General features: G+C 44.6%; 1 protein-coding gene across 1 annotated transcript in view; it reads left to right on the top strand.

The window, feature by feature from the left end:
* Window positions 1-1,404, top strand: part of AQP11 (aquaporin 11) — a 211,371-nt gene extending 209,967 nt beyond the window's left edge. The window contains 1 exon segment of the mRNA XM_078658508.1: window positions 972-1,404. Coding sequence (XP_078514634.1) covers window positions 972-1,066 — 95 coding nt within the window. The 3' untranslated portion in view covers window positions 1,067-1,404.
* The last annotated feature ends 17,308 nt before the right edge of the window (window positions 1,405-18,712 follow it).

Raw genomic sequence — 18,712 nt, 5'->3', positions numbered from 1 at the left:
GGTGATTTATACCTATATAAGGGCATGAATCGGGAAAATTACAATAGGGTCCTAAAATGATACATAACAATGGCAGACTATGGGGCTACTCTGTCCCATCCTTTCATCTGTATCATGAAAAGTTTTGTGAAGGGGGGTTTTCTGTGTTTTAAACACCATACAAAATTGTACAAAACATAGTATACTGGATATCTTTTTCACTTTAAGATGAAGTTGTGGCCATTGTAGCCTATTTAGTTAGGCTGCATTATTGTCGTTTCAATCTCTTAAGTGTCTTTGCAGGCCTTTCTGAAGAAAGGCGAAAAATATCCACTTAAGAAGATACATCTAAAGAAGTGCTCGGGGGTCCCGGCACGTGGGCGGGACTATTCAAGTGCTTATGACTTATCATGGAAATACCCCTACAAGAGAACTGGAGTTGCAGGTAAGAAACTACTCATTTTGTTTTGACAGGTTCATGACAGGTTTGTGGATGAGGCACAATCTTGTGCTGGATAGCGATTATGTTTTAGTTTTAGCTAAAGTGAAATTGACACATTTTTAAAGTCTTTGCCCATGCCATCTGCTGCCATGATGCAGTCACCCATCTAACCTTCTGTATTTGCACCCCCACGTCTGTTGATTGGTCTCATTTAAGCACCTAATTAAGCTTATGATTTTGTTGTCTGTGTATGTATATATGCGCCTCTATGTATGTAGTGCATATAGATCCATACTAACGTATAATACAACAGCTGCAGTCATCACAACAAAAACAGTCACTTAAAATTGAGCCCTGTTGGATTTGTTATTGGTTGTTCGTTGTACGGGTTTTCCACATTTTACATTCTTGGAAAAGAAACCCACTTGGTGTTGATTATGAGTGCGCTCCTTAAGTGTAAAGGCAGAAGAAATATAGTTAAGAAAATTCCTTTTATTGAGAAAGACATTAGCTTACAGTAAATTCTTATTTCTTTGTATTTTTATTTCAGGAATGATCTTGTCAGTGGCACTGTTTGATCATATCTTCCCTACTCTAAAAAGATTAGCTGGAGGAGGAGGAACTGTGACAGTGAAAATGGATTAAGGAATGAACAAGTGGGACAGTGAATTCTGATGCGATCTTGATTTGAGTGGAAACAACTAATGGCTTATTTACTGAAAAAAGGATCAATTACAGAAGAACAGCATTATTTGCACTCAAGTTTTAGAACAACGCAATTGCTGTGAAGGAATGGTCACAATATTCAAACACAAAAGTTCAAACGCTACTTTACTTGTATTAAATTAACCGTCACTCAAATTATTTTGCCCACCTTACAGAAATATATTTAATACACTAATTGATTTTCAAATGTGTAGCGAAATAATATTTTATGACAAAAATGTAATTTATTCTTATTAAAATATTTTAAATGATTTAAAGACGTTTCAAGTTGTTTGAATTTTTCTTATGTAAAAGTCCTGAGAAATAGGATTTTTCTTGTCAATCTGCTTTTAAGTTCAAAGACCATGTCACTGTTTTACATATGCAAAACTGAGTGACTTGGTTTAGGTTTGGGAATGATGGCCCTAAAGTTTCATATTCAACTTTTGGGAATCTCAATTTTGGTAGTATGTAAAGGACCTCTAAAAGATCAATTGTTATAGAGATACGCCCCATCATGCTCTCTATGTCAGCATTATCTGCTATTTTCTGCAAGAGTAAGCTTTTTGGATGATGTGGTTTAGTCTTCTTTTTTATTGTTTCAGTTTCTTGTCCCTTGAGTTCCACATTGCGGCCATTTTTATAGGCTAGATGTTAATTTGTGATGTTACTGCTGCTTCTCTCCCCTAACTGTCTGAGAACGTCTGTTGCACAAGCAGTCAAAATAAGTTTTAAAAAACAAGTTTTAATTTTTTTATTTCAGACTATGAATTATATTGCAAGTCTATTGCTGCATTTCATCGAGATCTAGTCAATTCCATTGCCTCTTGGTCAATCTTCCTTTTCTCAGGCCGTACAGATTGAGCCCCAAGAGTTACTTGGCGCAATAAACAAACACACAAAACACCACACATCCCAACATCAAAGTAAATGCCCAGAAACTGCTCTGCACTTCCTAATTTTTCTGTCTTAGGAAGCGAATGAATCTTACCTTCGCTCAAGAATTTGTATACTTTGTTACATTGTTTGTTTCTTTTGGGCATTATGAAGGCTAAAAGGTACACAACCAAGCACAAACATCAGGAGTGTTCTGAGGCTGATGCTTAAATTGTTCTAAGAGAAAATGCAACCAATGCTCTTTCTGAACTTCCAAAAATCGCTTTGTTGAAGAAAATGATTGACAATTCAGTTGCTGCTGTTGTACAGTCTGAAGATAAAGACAAACAGATGATGGATGGAATGGAGAGCAAATCAACCATTCAACCCCAGTCAATAGATCTGGGTTCAATCCATTGTTCTTTTGCTCACCATGCCATCCCAGTTCAGTCTTGACCCTGTTCCCCATGGCAACAGTCTAGCCCGAACTGCCAAGCCTGGTCCTCCCTGGACCGGAAACAAGCATCCTGGAAACGGTTCCTGGACATGACCGCTCATCAGCCAGGCTAGCTTGAATCCAGTGACACAGTGAGCCCGGGACCCATGTCTGGGCATACCCGGCACACTTATGGCGAGAAAGCAAAAGACCTACAGATGACCTGACAGTTCGGGCTGGACAGTACCCATGGGGAGCAGGGTCAAGACGCTGATTTGCATATGGCTGGGTCTGAACTGGAATGGCATGGCGTGCAATAAAACCATGGATTTAACCCAGATCTGTGACTGTGGGTGAATGTTTGATTAAATTAGCATTCCGTCCATCATTTGTTCTTTTTGTATTTGTCACCCTAAGTGGAAAAGGTATGCCCAGAAGTACGCCCCGTGCTCGCAATGCCACCAGATTCACACTATCCTGGCTGATGAGGGGTGTTACCCTGAAAGCGGTCCCAGAATGCTTGTTTCTGGTCCAGGGAAGACCTGGCCAGGCAGTTCGGGCTGTATTGTTACCATGGGAAACAGGGTCAAGACTAATTTGCATATGGCTAGGCCTGAACTGGAAAGGCGTGCAAAAAAACGATGGATTTAACCGAGATCTGTGACTGGGGGAGAATGTTTGAATGAATCAGCATTCCATCCATCATTTGTTCTTTTTGCACAGTTTAAAGATGTTTCTGCTTTTCCCAGAAGCCATGATGGTAGCTTGAAACTGATATGACTACTTACACTGCAGGGGGATGATGATACAGAAGACTTCTTTCAGCAATACCAGTGAAAATAACTGTTAAAGCTCCAACTGCACACTGGATGTAAACTCTTGTCAATGGAGTGGAAGGAAGTGGAAAAGCTACAGGATTCGGGTCCAAATATTTTTTTGTCCTCCTGTTGTAATGGTAGACTACTTTTTTGCAGGATTGTCTTCGCACGGCTCAATAATCTCCGAGGGTGCACCCTCTTCAGACCCCATGGCCAAAAACGTAGCAGTCGGAGTCAAAAGAATCACATTTTGAATCACATTTCTCTATTCACACTAACAGCTGTGCAACGTATGTGTCTCAGTCTCTTCTCTGAGATGTTCAATCTTTAGCTGAGTGAATGCAGCAAAGTAATGACTGTACACCAATGTTGTCACTCATGGAGCATTAAGAGAACATTCTGTCCGGTATTTCATTTGACCAGATTTGCAGCTTCGTTTGGTTATTTGGAAGCTGCACAGCAGACAAAAACAGATGTACATTTGGAGAGTGGACAGTTCACAGAAAACTCTGATAAGGCATTTGCTTTGTACTGGGCAAAATTGTTTGGTCCTCAGCTTGCAGGATTAGTAAAAATATCAGCAGAAGTATCAAAATTGATGGCCCTTATTTGGCCATTTCTTCTGAGGTGGTGCCCAGAGTCTAAGGGAGCTTTTGGTCCTTTTCCAGAAATCAGAATTAGCCTCACTTGAGGAAAGGGGAGGGGTCTACTTCTTGACAAAGCTAAGCTTCAGCCCACCTCCACTGCTCCCTTTCAGTCATGGGAACTATCCAAAGATGGCCCAATTGGAAGTCTCTGAAAAGGTTTTCGAGCGTTTGGCATTATTCAGTGTCAAGACGTTTGCGTTCTTCAGATGATTGAAGGATACAAGATTATATTCATAGAGGCGCTTACAGGTCTCATCTCATCTCCCCTTGGTCCTGTGTTACAGAACCTTACTACAAGGGATTCAAGAGCTACTGGAGAAGGCAGCCATATCCAACCAAGTTACAGAAGAAAAAGGTGGGATTAATCATGTTTTTAGTTCAAAAACAGGCAGATTTCTGCCTAGTTATAGACTTTGAAGGAAGTTAATACTTTTAACCGCCTAATCCATTCAAAATGGTAACAGACAATGAATCCTGCCTTTGATTTTGCCGGGAGACTACCTGGCATTTTTAGACCTCAAGAGCACATATTTACAAATACCAATGTATCCAGAGTCGCAGAGATTTCTGCGCTTTTGCGTCCTCGAACTCCACTACCCATTCACCTTCCGGCCTTGTTTCAGCTGCAGAGGTATTTACTAGTAATTTAGGGCAAGATGTACGAAGCCTTTTTGCAGTTGCAAACCAGTTTGTGATCGCAAAAAGGCCTTTTTATGTTTATCAAACTCAACTATATATATATATATATATATATATATATATATATATATATATATATATATATATATATATAACCTACTGGCGGTCGCTAACTAGTTATAGTTAGGATCGTTTTCCATAGGAAATCTGCAACATTCTATTGGGAATAACTTTGGAGCCGAATGAGGGATCTGCCTGTAATTTTCCTTAACTTTGTGAAAGTGGCAGCCATCTTAAAGTGTTGATCAAAGTTCATGTTAATATTGCTTTATTTACAATTTACATGGATCGGAACTTCTTATATGCATACTTAATATGACTCATTTAGGTATATTTTCCTAATTTCAACCTACATACAGTTGACATAACATTCATTATGTTTTTATAACATGGACAATTCCGCCCCAGTGGGCAAACAGTGATTATATGTCCAAAGTTCCAATAAATACTTCATATTTTTCTTCATATTGCAATATTTACAATATTCACAGCAGCCTTCCTCAATTTCAATATATATATATATATATATTTATATATATATATATATATATGATATATAGAAATTGAGGAAGGCTGCTGTGTCAGCCGATACGCGTCTTTGTGTTCCCAGCTCTAAGGAATAAAAATGCCTTCGAACATAGCATTCTTCGTGTGTGCTCTGTTCCTCGTGGAGCAGGGTGTTTTTTGGATATATATATATATATATATATATATAAGTACGATCCCCGACAACACAGTACCTCGCGGCACAAATCAGAAAACGGACCACCACGGCAAGTTTAAATATCAGTGATTTATTTCCTCCATGCAGACATGACGCGTTTCGTCCGGCGAACCCGGACTTGATCACATGACATGCCGTGACCCCTCATACGATTAAATACTGTTCATTGCATCATAAAAAAAATACATAAAATAGTGCTTTACCTAAAGTGATTAAAATAATTGCAATTAAACTCATTCTATAACTGGTACTTCTTAAATAATTCATATATACAGCCGTAATATATGTAAACGATTCAATTCATGTGTTTCCTTAAACATGTATATATGTATCAATATGTTTGATGTGCCAGTAAATATAGAAAGTGACATATGCATATAAAGTGCAGATAACTAATTCAAATTGGTTATATCATCACAGTTGCTTAGATATCTTGTGCAAATAGCAAACACATAAACTTCCCACCCATAGATACCAGATAAAAACCAGTAAAACTAGAACCTAGTAAAACCAGCTAAAATCCAGTAAAAAATAGAGCTAAAAGTCCACCTAAAACCATTTGCACAGATAAAAAAGTAACAATACAAACATTCATATTATGTTAATACAAAAATTCAATACAATTGATTTCAAATAAATAACATATTTCATTATCCCACCTTAGAAAAAGCAGAATCAAAATTATCCGTAATTCATCTATTAGTCAAACTAAACATGATTTAGCAGCAAAAACGTCAATTTACATGATTTAATTTTTTTTTTCAAAAATTGTAAGATCTTCCCCTGTATTTAATCCATTGGGCATTTTTGTGTCAAACTGCATAATATATTGACTTTTTAGTTGGCGTAACTTCTTTTCCCTGTTTCCCCCTCTTAAATCTTTTGGTACGGCATCAATCACAAAATAAGTTAAATCTTAATTATTATTATTGTGTACTAATTTAAAATGACGTGCCACAGGGTAACTAGAGTCAGAGTTGACAATAGCACGTAAGTGCTGTAAAATCCAATTAAAAACAGGTAATTTGGTACTGCCTATGTACTTCAATTTGCAAGTGCATTCTAAAATGTAAACAGCAAATTCTGTTTTGCATGTGAAGAATCCTTTAAGTTTGTACAGTTCTGAGGAGAAAACATCTTGTACTTCCCTCATGTTAATTCCAAATTTGCAAGCTCTGCAAGAGCTGCATTTGAAGAATCCCTTTCTGTTAGATAACCAGTCAGTTTTGATCTGAGTCTCAGGCATGGATCTATCTAGAGCATCCCTTATGGATGGAGCTCTCCTGTATGTAATGCTAGGGGAGTTCTCGATTTCAGGTGCCAGGGTCATATCAGATTTTAAAATGGGCCAATTCTTGGCCATTATTTGTCTCACTCTCTTGTGTTGACAATTATATGTAGTTATAAGTTTGATAGGTACCTTTTTGGTTTCTACTCCTTCATCAAGCATGTCTGAGACTATTATCTGGTTCTCGTTTAGATTTAATACGTCTTGTGGAGTCTCCAATTTTAGTAAGGATTTCTTCAAATCCACCATTTTATAACCTCTTGCTAGAAATCTCTGCACTGCTTCCTCTAGGCAGATCGCTAAGTCCTCTTTATTGCTGCATATTCACTTGATTCGTAAAAATTCTCCGTAGGGTATACTTTTGATTAGGTGTCTAGGGTGGGTACTACGTGCATGGAGGATCGAGTTTCCCCGCAGTTGCTTTTCTGTGTAATTTTGTGTTGATAATTTTATCAGAGACATATATATATATATATATATATATATATATATATATATATATATATATATATATATATTTCTCCAGTATTAGGGGTGTCTTTCATAGATTCACATGCTTGAATATTCCCCGTCGTCAAAGTGGGAGTCCCACGGTACATAAAATAGCAGTAACATATGCATGTATACATGAAAAATATCATAAATAAAAATATACATACATATAATGTAATACATTGTAAATTCTAAAAGTACCATAGAACATAATAGGCCCATTGAAAAGCCTAAGGGAGAACTCACTTTAGTAGCATATTAGTGTCATTATGTGTTGGTCCACATTCCAGCCAATCAGGCTGTAGCCTCCTCTAGAACCTTATCCTCAGAAGCCCAAGTCCTAAGATTTTCTACTGCACGTCGTGTGTAGGGAGTCTCCCTGAGCTCTGCTCAGTTTTCTTCAACTCTAACTGTTTTTTCATCAGAAAATTTCTTCAAATAAGAAATCTTTATTTAAAGCCTGCCCTTCTTGTGGTAAACTGCGCCTTTTCCACGAGGATCCACACATTAAATGCACTTACTGTCTCTACCCAGACCACGAGGTGAAAAACTGTAAGTACTGCCACACTTTCCCTCCCAAAACTCTGAGGATAGAGAGGCCCGTCTCCTTCTGTGGCTACAGAAGTTGAAGACTTCAGAGTCTGTGGTTTCTGACGTAGAAAGTTTATCATCTGTTATTTCTAAATCCTCTCAGAAGCGTGGGTCTGAGACTGAGGTTCCATCTCCTTTTCTGAAGAAGAGTAGACTGTTGGAGTCCTCCAGGATTGTCTCCCCACAGGATTTGCTTCAGGGCAGGTCTACGGGACCTGGTTCTCTGACGTCTGCGCCCAAAGCCTTGCCTTCCATTAAAAAATCTGGCATTGGCTCGTCGACTGGCTCGTCGACGCGTCTGTCGACGTCTTCAGCGACGACGAAGTCGGTGACTGTCACCTCTACGTCGACGACGACATGTACTATGTCGACCAGCGCTACGTCGGCGACGATCACCTCGTCGACGGCGACCCAGAAGGTGAGACCCATCACTTCTATTGTGAAGATCTCGTCGACGACCGTCAAAGAGAAACCGTCAACGACTAAGTCATCGTTGACGCTCCCTTCGTCGACGCGAACACCGTCGGCGAAGATCAAGCCATCTAAAAGCAGCTGTCGTAACATCGTCGACGGCTTCGTCGACGGCTGTCATCCCGTCGACGTCTACATCATTGTCGACGATCAAGGCTCCAATCTCGTCCACGACTCCGTCGACGGACAAGAAATCTTCGTCGACGAAGAAAAAACCTTACATTTCAGTGCCGATTACCTCTATGGCGACGACGCAGACGCCTCAGGTTGATTCTAACACTGCCACATTTACGTCAACGGGCTCGTTGACGTCTCATCAACCTTTGCCGAAAATAGCTGCCATCTATACAGTGGTTACTGCTTCTTCTTTGAGGAGAGTACCTCTCATCCAACTGAGTCCAGTGAGAAGTGGAACTCATCTCCCATATCAATTGTTCCAGTCTGGTGAGGAAGAATCCGGAAACGATTCAGAGGTGGAAGAACTATTTAAACAGGCATCCAGTCCATCTGATTTACACATTAAGTGCCAGGAGTATAGTGATGAGGGTGATGTAGTGGATAACGTCGAAGATGGGAACAAATTATTTCCTGTTAATGCATCAGAACCAGTGCCTTCGGAACCAATTACACAGATACCTCTATCTCTGGTCATGAACCTACAGCACATGCTAGATGACTATAACCGCAGGCTTCCTCCTTCTACACCTGCCTCTCCAGCACCACCACCTCCTCCACAGCCTCAACCTCAACTTCCTCAGGCACCTACACCAGTTTCACCCGCGTCACCGGGTGGTACTCGTCCTGACACTGGCGACGAGGATCCTGATCCTCACAATACTGATGACGACGACAATGACGTCGATATGAATGAGTGGGACAATTACAGGGCTCAAACACCTTCCACTCCGCCCACCTCACCTCTAGCATCGCCTCCAGTGGACATTGCAAATTTCCACAATTTGATGATCCGTGCTGTAAAAAGTTTTCATCTCACGGTCGAAAAACACTTCTTATATGATTTTAAGGACCTATCACAAAGTCAATCCCACACTATACCAATCGTTGATTATATTTGGCAGGAGGGCCTTAAATTGATGGAACGCCCAAATTCTGTACCTGCAGTTTTTGCCCAGATTGGACAGGAAATACAAGGCTCCGGCGTCTTCCCCGGCCTGTTTGGTGTCACAACCAAAAGCAGATTCGGTTATAACTCAGGCAGCACAGAAAAGATCACGCAATCCTGCTACACCACTCACGTCTCCTCCTGATCAAGAAGGCCGCAAGTTGGATTATATAGGAAAGAAATTCACAACCATGGCGGCTAATACTTTGGCTATTCTGGGCCGTTACGACCGCCAGATGGGGTCCGAGGTTGCCGCACTGATTCCTCAACTACCTGATGCCATCCGTGCAGAAGCGCAGACCATTATACAAGAGGGGGAGTTGATTTCATCCGAGATCATTGATTGCGCACTCGACATTTCCTCAACGGGATTTCGTCAATTGGCTGGGGGCTGCAGTTTTGAGGCGTCAAGGCTGGTTAAAATCTACCACATTCCGCCCAGAGGTACAGGCAAGAGTCCTGGACTTGCCGTACGACGGAGAATTGTTGTTTGGCAAACATGTTGATGATGCCCTTGAGGCGATCAAAAAGGACACCGACACTGCAAAGTCTTTAGCTACCCTCCAGTACAAGAAGCAGCCCTTTCGGGGGGCACGGGGTAGAGGCGGAGGTTTCTCTACTTTTCGAGGATCAAGTCAATATCGTTCGTACAACACCTATAACGATAACCGACAGAGGGGTTCCTACCAATCCCAGAATCGTCAGTTCACCACCATATCAACGAAAATCAACATATAGAGGTGGCTCAAACAATAAAAAACAGTGACAGTCTCAGTTCCTTTCTTCTGCGGACTGTAAATCTTGGAGGTCGCATCTCAAAGTACTTTTGCAAATGGTCCGAAATCACCTCCGACCAATGGGTCCTGGACGTTATCTCCAAAGGACATACCCTGGAATTCACAAAATTCCCTCCCACTCGTCCACCTTCGGGGCCACCCTCTCCCCATCTCCAAGAACTTTTGGCCCAGGTGAAATTGATGATCAAGAAAGGAGCCATCGAAATCGTGCCGCAAGGTCAACGAGGCAAGGGGTTTTATTCCCGATTTTTCTTAGTCAAGAAAAAGTCGGGGGAATGGCGTCCAATTTTAGATTTACGGGCCCTAAACAAATTTATCATTTAAAAAACTTTTCAGATGTTAACTCTGCTTCAAATTCTGAATTATCTCAATCCAGGGGAATTCTTTTCAACGGTCGACCTCCAAGACGCATATTTCCATGTGCCAATCCACCCCATACACAGGAAGTATCTACGCTTCACAGTCGGACAACTGCACTTCCAATTCAAAGTCCTACCATTCGGCCTTCGATCAGCACCGAGGGTCTTTACCAAGATCTTAGCCCCGGTAGCTGCCTTCCTGCGTCTCCAAGGTGTCGAATTTTACCCATACCTGGACGACTGCCTCATCAAGGCCAAAACTTTTCACCTAATAGAGCAGCACACTCAATTCTGCGTCTCCCTCTTCCAAACCTTGGGGCTTTCAATCAATTGCCAGAAGTCACACTTTCATCCATCGCAAAGGCGAGATTTTCTCGGAGCCTCGCTAGATTCTCGTCAGGGGAAAGTGTTCGTTTCCCAGGAAAGACCGGACCGCATGGTACAGATGGTGCGGTTCCTCCAATCAAAACTGTACGTTTCTGTCCGAACGTTCAAATCATTCCTTGGCATGGCTTCCTCGTGCATCCAACTCATTCCAAATTGCAGATTGCACATGAGGGCTCTACAGGAGGAATTAGACAAGCAGTGGAAACAGGTGTCAGGGTCATTCGAGGACAAGGTCCTTCTAACACCTCGCATCCAGAAAGCGCTGGAGTGGTGGGCTCACCCTCCAAACATATCTGCGGGCCGTTCATTCCAAGACGAACCTCCAACTCTGACGCTTACAACAGACGCGTCTCTCGAGGGATGGGGAGCGCATCTCGACGGCATGTCTGTAAAAGGAAAGTGGACATCGACCCAACGTACTTGGCACATCAATCGCCTGGAACTCTTGGCGATTTTCTTCGCCCTAAAATCCTTCCAGAGGTTAGTGCAGGGACACACTTTGCTGGTGAGAACGGACAACACCACCAGATGCACTACCTCAACAAGCAGGGCAGCACGCGGTCTCTCCTACTTTCACAACCAGCACAAAAAGTATGGGATTGGGCGATTCAACGTCAAATTCATCTCACAGCCATTCATGTGCCGGGTGTGGCCAATGTTCTGGCGGACTCACTCAGCCGGGCGTCGTCGGACAATCACGAGTGGGAACTCAACCAACCAACGGTGGAGTTCATCTTCCGGCGGTGGGGCCAGCCGCAGATGGATCTTTTCGCGACTGCTGCCATCAGGAAATGCCAATGCTTTGCAAGTCGGCATCCCCACAGAGAGTCGAGCGGAAATGCATTTTCGATCAATTGGTCGAACGACTTCATCTTTGCTTTCCCTCCACTTCCTCTGATCCCTCGCCTGTTACACAGGATGAGGTTCCAACCTTGTCACATCATCCTGATTGCACCCAAATGGCCGAGACGTCCATGGTTCACGGACCTGCTCCTCTTCTCGCAGTCCGACCCGTTACCGCTTCATCCTCTACCGCACCTCCTCACGATGCATCAGGGACAAATCTGTCACCCGGATCCGGCATACCTCCAACTCTATGCCTGGAACCTGAGTACAACGAATTTGCACGTTTAAATATCGACGAGGACTGCAGGGAGGTGTTAGCGCGTGCTCGCGCTCCATCCACCATAAAAACCTACCAATTAAAGTGGAAGCGTTTCTGTGTCTGGTGCCACACTAAAGATTTGGACCCAATGACTGCAAAACCTGAACAAATTTTGCCTTTCTTTTTATCCCTGGCGAGATCAGGACTGTCACACTCAACTCTTAAAGTGTTCTTGGCGGCGATTTCCCGCTTCCGCCATGATGGTTCCACATCTCTATGTTCCTCGAGGATCATTAAGCAATTTTACAAGGGCCTTTTTAGGATGTTTCCACCTATCCGTCGCCCTCCGCCTTCTTGGCGCTTAAATTTGGTCTTGTCTCAACTACTTCTACCTCCATTTGAGCCTATCCACTCTGCAAATCTAAAATTTCTCACATGGAAAGTTGCTCTCTTGCTCGCCTTGACATCCTCAAGACGTGTCAGTGACATCCAGGCGTTTACCATACAGCCTCCTTTCCTGCAATTCTCCAATGAGGCTGTGACATTGCAAACTAATCCTAAATTCATCCCGAAGGTTCCCAGTGACTTTCATCTCAACGAACCTGTAATCCTGAAAACTTTCTTTCCTGCTCCGCAAACTCCAGCTGAGCGGTCATTGCATTCATTAGATGTGAAACGTTGTCTCAAATTCTACATTCAACGAACTGCAAATATCAGAAAGTCAGATCAATTGTTTGTGGCGTATGGCCCAATTTGCAAAGGACAACCTGTTAGCAAACAGACCATAACCAGGTGGATATCCTCTACCATATCCTTTTGCCACCAACGGGCTGGGAAGCCCCTTCCTGCTCCAGTTCGTGCTAATTCAACTAGAGCGGTGTCTACTTTGGCTGCCCTTTTTTCGGGGGTACCCCTAACACAGATCTGCAGAGCTGCTACTTGGTCGAGCAGCCATACTTTTACTAAGCACTACTGCCTTCAATCAACAGACGCCGCGGATGCGGCAGTAGGTCAAGCGGTGATGCGGAATCTTTTCCAATAAAGGTGAGCCTCTGTTGCTACCCGCCTCCAGTCATAAAGGTTTTTTGCTAATAATGTTTTGGTTTTTATTGCATATTGTCTAATATGTTTACCTTATTTGCTTGGTATGTCACCTTTATGACTTATGTGATGATTTACTGCTTTCTACTTTTATTCAAGCATGTGAATCTATGAAAGACACCCCTAATACTGGAGAAGAACAAAAGTTACTTACCTGTAAACTGTGGTTCTCCAGTATTGGTGTCTTTCATAGATTCACATGCGACCCTCCCATCCTCCCCTCAGAGGCTCTCTTCTCCTCAGGCACTTTTACTTACTTTGTGCTACGAAAATCTGAGGACTTGGGCTTCTGAGGAGAAGGTTCTAGAGGAGGCTACAGCCTGATTGGCTGGAATGGGGACCAACACATAATGACACTAATATGCTACTAAAGTGAGTTCTCCCTTAGGCTTTTCAATGGGCCTATTATGTTCTATGGTACTTTTAGAATTTACAATTTATTACATTATATGTATGTATATTTTTATTTATATTTTTCATGTATACATGCATATGTTACTGCTATTTTATGTACCGTGGGACTCCCACTTCGACGACGGGGAATATTCAAGCATGTGAATCTATGAAAGACACCAATACTGGAGAACCACAGTTTACAGGTAAGTAACTTTTGTTCATATCTCCATCCCCATCCTCAGGCACCAACCCTTCAGAACACTACTGTGCCAGGAAAGACCGCTATGCCGTTTTGCTACCATTTTGCCTAGGTGAGGACTGGACCTGCATCTCTGACCCAGGACCACAGAGTGACCCCAAGGCTAGTTGGCTGGAATCCTGATTAGACACTTTAGGGACACATCAGGCTTTCAACAACCCCGAACCCAACACCTGGCATCTGTGAGTCTTGCCCTCCCATGTGGTGCTACCCCAGTCCTGGACCCTTAGAAGTGGGCCTGAAGTTGCTCCGCCAAGCCCAGCTGTGATCCCCATCAGAACAGACATGAAATCCTGCAAAGTCTCGCTGCACAGCTGCCAACCTCAGCATAACTGAAGCGGGGCGAAGCCCCCAAAGCCTCGCCGCACAGCTGTCTGCCTTTTCGGAACCAACGCCTGGCAAAGCCTCGCCACACAGCTGCCAGCTTCCTTGGAACTGATGCAAAGCTGTGCCACACACCTCACTGGAACTGACACAAAGCCACACTGTAGAGCTTTAACGATAGACGCCGGATAATGAAAAGTCTTGCAAACCAACGCAGTGCAGACCGCACAACAGTATTTAAGGTACTGTGTTCAGCAGCTCTAAGGGGGTCTCTATAACAAGCCTGCGCTCCATCATGGTCTGCCTTAACTTGTGACATTGTCCCGGTCCAATGTGAACAGATGATCAGTTACTGAAATCTTTAATCCTGCCTGTTGGAACCGGGACTGTCGGTCCACTTAGGGTAGCATGGTCCTGGGTGGAAAGGCTAAATCTGGAAGGCAACTGTGTGGTGCTTGCATTATACACTTTACAACACCCCAGCGCAAACCCACCAAAAATGACACCACACCATCTGTTGAATAGAATATAGAGTAATTTTATCTCGTTATATTGTGAATTTCAAAAGAGAGTTTCATTGCACAGTTAATTAGATCCAGGACTCTTCTTATAGAATTAGGTACAACCACTGGTCAATACATAATCCCCCAGATTCATCATTGTCCTCTTTTGTGAGTCCTTAATAGCGATTATTAAGGAATCGCTATTAAAGACTAGCAAAACGGGATGCATGTAGAAATCGCAATTTATTTTGCGATTTCTACTGCTTCCTTATTTGCGATTCGCTAATTGCGAATCGCAAATAAGGAATGGCTTTCCCATTCATTCCTATGGGTCTTGGGGGGTCATTTCTTATTTGCGATTAGCAATGAGCGAATCGCAAATAAGGAAGCGATTTCAAGGGTGCCAGGGTGTCCAAAGGACACCCTGTAGCACCCCTGAAATGCAAATGTACACTGGTGTTGCGCACACACATGTCCAAAGGACATGTGTGTGTGTAACATACAACTTAGAAAAATGCACTAAAGTGCATTTTTCTACATTTTCGCTATTTACCACGAAGTTACACTTCGCAGTAAATAGCGGCCCCATATTGCGAATTCGCAATTTCAAAAAGGTTCATGAATAGCCGTTAAAGAATCTCTAATTGAGATTCCTTAAATGCGATTCTTCGCAATATAGCGATTTCTAGTAGATTTTTGCATTTGGGATGGTAAATCCCAAATGCAAAAATAGTGCTCGCAAAGGGCCAGATTCTCAGAATCTGGCCCTTTGCGAGCCGATTTCAGTATGATGAATCTGGCCGAATGTCCCTTATGGCAGACAAAGCATCAATATTTTAAACACATTCAGTTTGCTCTACAACAGGTATTGTTCTTTTAGATGGTTCACTTGTAACTGATTGTCATTCAGCTAACCAGATAAGTGCATTGGCTATTACAAAAACAGATATGGGCAATTCTCTAGAACAAGCATATAAATAGAAGACATTCTGTTTCAACCGGACTCTTCCCCTTATTCTGAATTAAGCTGGGAAAGATTTCTGGATTTGAGGCACCAATCTCTGAATTAAAGTACACAGTCTCGACGTAGTTCCTGAGCACGAGATCTGCTTCAGAAGGAACTATTTCCAGGGAAAGTTTAGGTCCGGACTCCACTCTGCCTTGTCAGATTTGTCACAGTATGGGCAGAGATTGTATTCTTCCGGGGCTTAATTCCTGTCACACCCTAGTTCCATTAAGGATTTTTTTCCCTGGATAACTTCTCCCTCTTCCTCCCCACCCTCCGCTGTGGAGTTCCCGATGACCTTGGCGCCCATCCGGCGCCTTAATTGGCTCCACTGAAGGTTGAGTCGGTGGCCCGGTCTTGCCACTCCCTTCTCCCTGCTCGGGTCTTGACTCTTTGTCCGAGACAGGGCAGAGGCGGTGACCGGGTCGGGTGATGAACTCCTTGGAGGCCTCGCAGCTGACAGGCATGCATACTCACTCGCTCCTCGACTTCCAGGGAGTCGATCGCGGGATAGCCGGCTCCTAATGAGCGTGCCTGCTTCCGCCTCCCTGAGAGACTGAGGAGAGGCTGCGCGCTGGGCGGGAGTCCTGTTGCCAAGCGTCCCCACCCAGGGTCTCTCCCTGAGCCGGCGCTGATCCTCTTTCCCTCACGCTTCGCGCGGTCGGCCACGCTATCTCAGCAGCACGGAGATGCAGAGGGGCAAAGGGAGTGGACCCCACCAAATACAGCCGGAAATCAACTTGGCACTATGTAGCTTTGGCCAATACAGCTCTTTCCCGGTAAGGCAGGCAGTCAGTCAGGGCCAGTTCTAAGACCCCACTTTACATCAGGGGTTTGAACCAAAGCTCCTGGTTCCGTGCTTTCAACCTCACCAACAGCGCCACCCTCAGGGCTCCTAGGGCTGGGGCCAAGTCACTCTCACCACTTGTTTGGGAAGTCCAATCCTTTTCGGTCAAATGGTCCCACCAGAACTGGGCTCTGGCAACTCTCACCAACTGGGCCAGATCAGCAGGAAGGAGGGCAGCAACCACTACCAACTAGCAGCCCCTGAGAGCAATCAAAGCAGCTTAAGTCACAATCCCCCTCCTCTGTAGTCTGCACTCCAGCCAGCTCCTGTCAAGACAAAATGGCCGCCCAGTGTCCACCCTTATATACCCTGGGCCCTGGTCACTATAATGGCCTGGAAGGTTCTGGAACTCTCCAATGTTCTCCTATGGCCCACAAGCTCTGAGGTAATTCCTGATAGGCGTCCATCTTAGGAACCCATCCACCATTTTAGGAAGGCGCACCTGTACCTCAGCACTGAATAGCAGTGGTGGGGCACCCAGAGACCTAAAGCCACACAAAAAAAATAGGACTGGTGGACAAAAATAACGGGAGGCTGAAAGGGATCATGAAAAAAATAAGGGGAGACCACCCAAAAGGCTGACAGGTCTAACACGCGTCCCCCCCCCCAGCTGAAAGTGGGGAGAGCTACCCAATCCCTTGGGAGTTCTCGTCACCAAGGCGGAAAAACCTCGAGAGACCGTCAGCGTTAGCATGGTCCACTCCAGGTCGGTGTTCCACCCTAAAGTCCATTCCCTGTAGGGATATGGACCACCTTAGCAATTTGGGATTCTCACCCCTCATCTGCATAAGCCACCGGAGGGGCCGGTGGTCAGTCTGAACAAGGAAGTGCGAACCACACAGGTATGGCCGCAACTTCTTCAGAGCCCAAACCACCTCAAAGGCTTCCCGCTCTATTGCACTCCACCTCTGTTCCCGGGGGAGCAGTCTCCTAGAAAGGAAAACCACAGGTTGGTCCAGACCTTCTTCATTGAGCTGTGATAACAAGGCCCCAATACCATGCTCAGACGCGTCTGTTTGGACGATGAATTCTTTGGAAAAATCCAGGGCCCTGAGCACTGGAGCTGTGCACATAGCTTTCTTCAAGGTGTCAAAGGCTCGTTGGCACACATCGGTCCAAATTACCTGTCGAGGGTGTTTCTTGGATGTAAGCTCAGTCAAGGGAGCCACAATGGTACCGTATCCCTTGACAAAGCGGCGGTAGTAACCGGTGAGGCCCAAAAAAGCTTGGACCTCAGTCTGTGTCTTGGGGGGTTCCAGGCCATGATGGTTTCAATCTTGGCCTGGAGGTGTTGCACCTTTCCCCGACCCACCAAGTGACCTAGGTACACCACCGACCTCTGCCCGATCTGGCATTTGCTGGCCGTGATCGTCAAGCCAGCCTGCTGCAGGGCCTGAAGCACTTTCTGGAGGTGACACAGATGGTCCTCCCAGCTGCTGCTAAGGACAGCGATGTCATCAAGGTAGGCAGCAGCAAAGGTCTCCATACCAGAGAGGACCTGGTTCACCAGCCACTGAAAGGTAGCAGGGGCATTCTTGAGCCCAAAGGGCATCACTCGGAACTGGTAATGTCCCTAAGGGGTGGAGAAGGCCGACTTCTCCTTCGCTCCATCGGTCAAAGAGATCTGCCAATATCCTGACGTAAGGTCAAAGGTACTCAGGTATTGGGCAGCTCACAGCCGGTCAATGAGCTCATCCGCTCTTGGGATGGGATGAGCATCAGTCTTTGTCACTGAATTCAGTCCCCTGTAATCCACACAGAACCTGAGTTCCGGTGTGGTGCCTGGTGGGGCAGCTTTTGGTTCCAGTATCACCAGACTGGACCAGGGGCTGTCAGAAGGTTGTATCACTCCCAGCTCCAGCATCTTGGTGACCTCACTATGGATGCTGGCCTTCACCTCATCTGACAGCCGGTAGGACTTGGACTTCACAGGTGGGCTGTCCCCTGTGTCCACATCGTGGGTACACAGGTGGGTCCTCCCCGGGATGAAGGAGAATAGTGAGGAGTACTGCTTCAAAATTCGGCGGCAGTCCCTCTGCTGTTCGGGAGTCAGAGATGGTGAGAAGACCACTCCTTCCACTGAACCGTCCTTCTTCTGGGACGCAAATAGGTCAGGGAGAGGCTCACTTTCCTCCTCCTCTGCCCCATCGGTCATCATCATCAAGGTGACCTCGGATCTCTCATGGTGGGGTTTGAGGTGGTTGACATGGAGCACCCGATGGGGCTGCCTGGGGGTCTTAAGATCCACCAAATAAGTGACCTTGCCCTTCTTTTCAACCACTTCAAAGGGGCCTGTTCAGCGATCCTGGAGGGCACTAAGCTCTCCAGGCTCCATGA

This window comes from Lissotriton helveticus, chromosome 8 (assembly GCF_964261635.1).
Source record: "Lissotriton helveticus chromosome 8, aLisHel1.1, whole genome shotgun sequence".
Lineage (NCBI taxonomy): Eukaryota > Metazoa > Chordata > Amphibia > Caudata > Salamandridae > Lissotriton > Lissotriton helveticus.
This window is presented reverse-complemented; position numbering and strand designations above follow the sequence as displayed.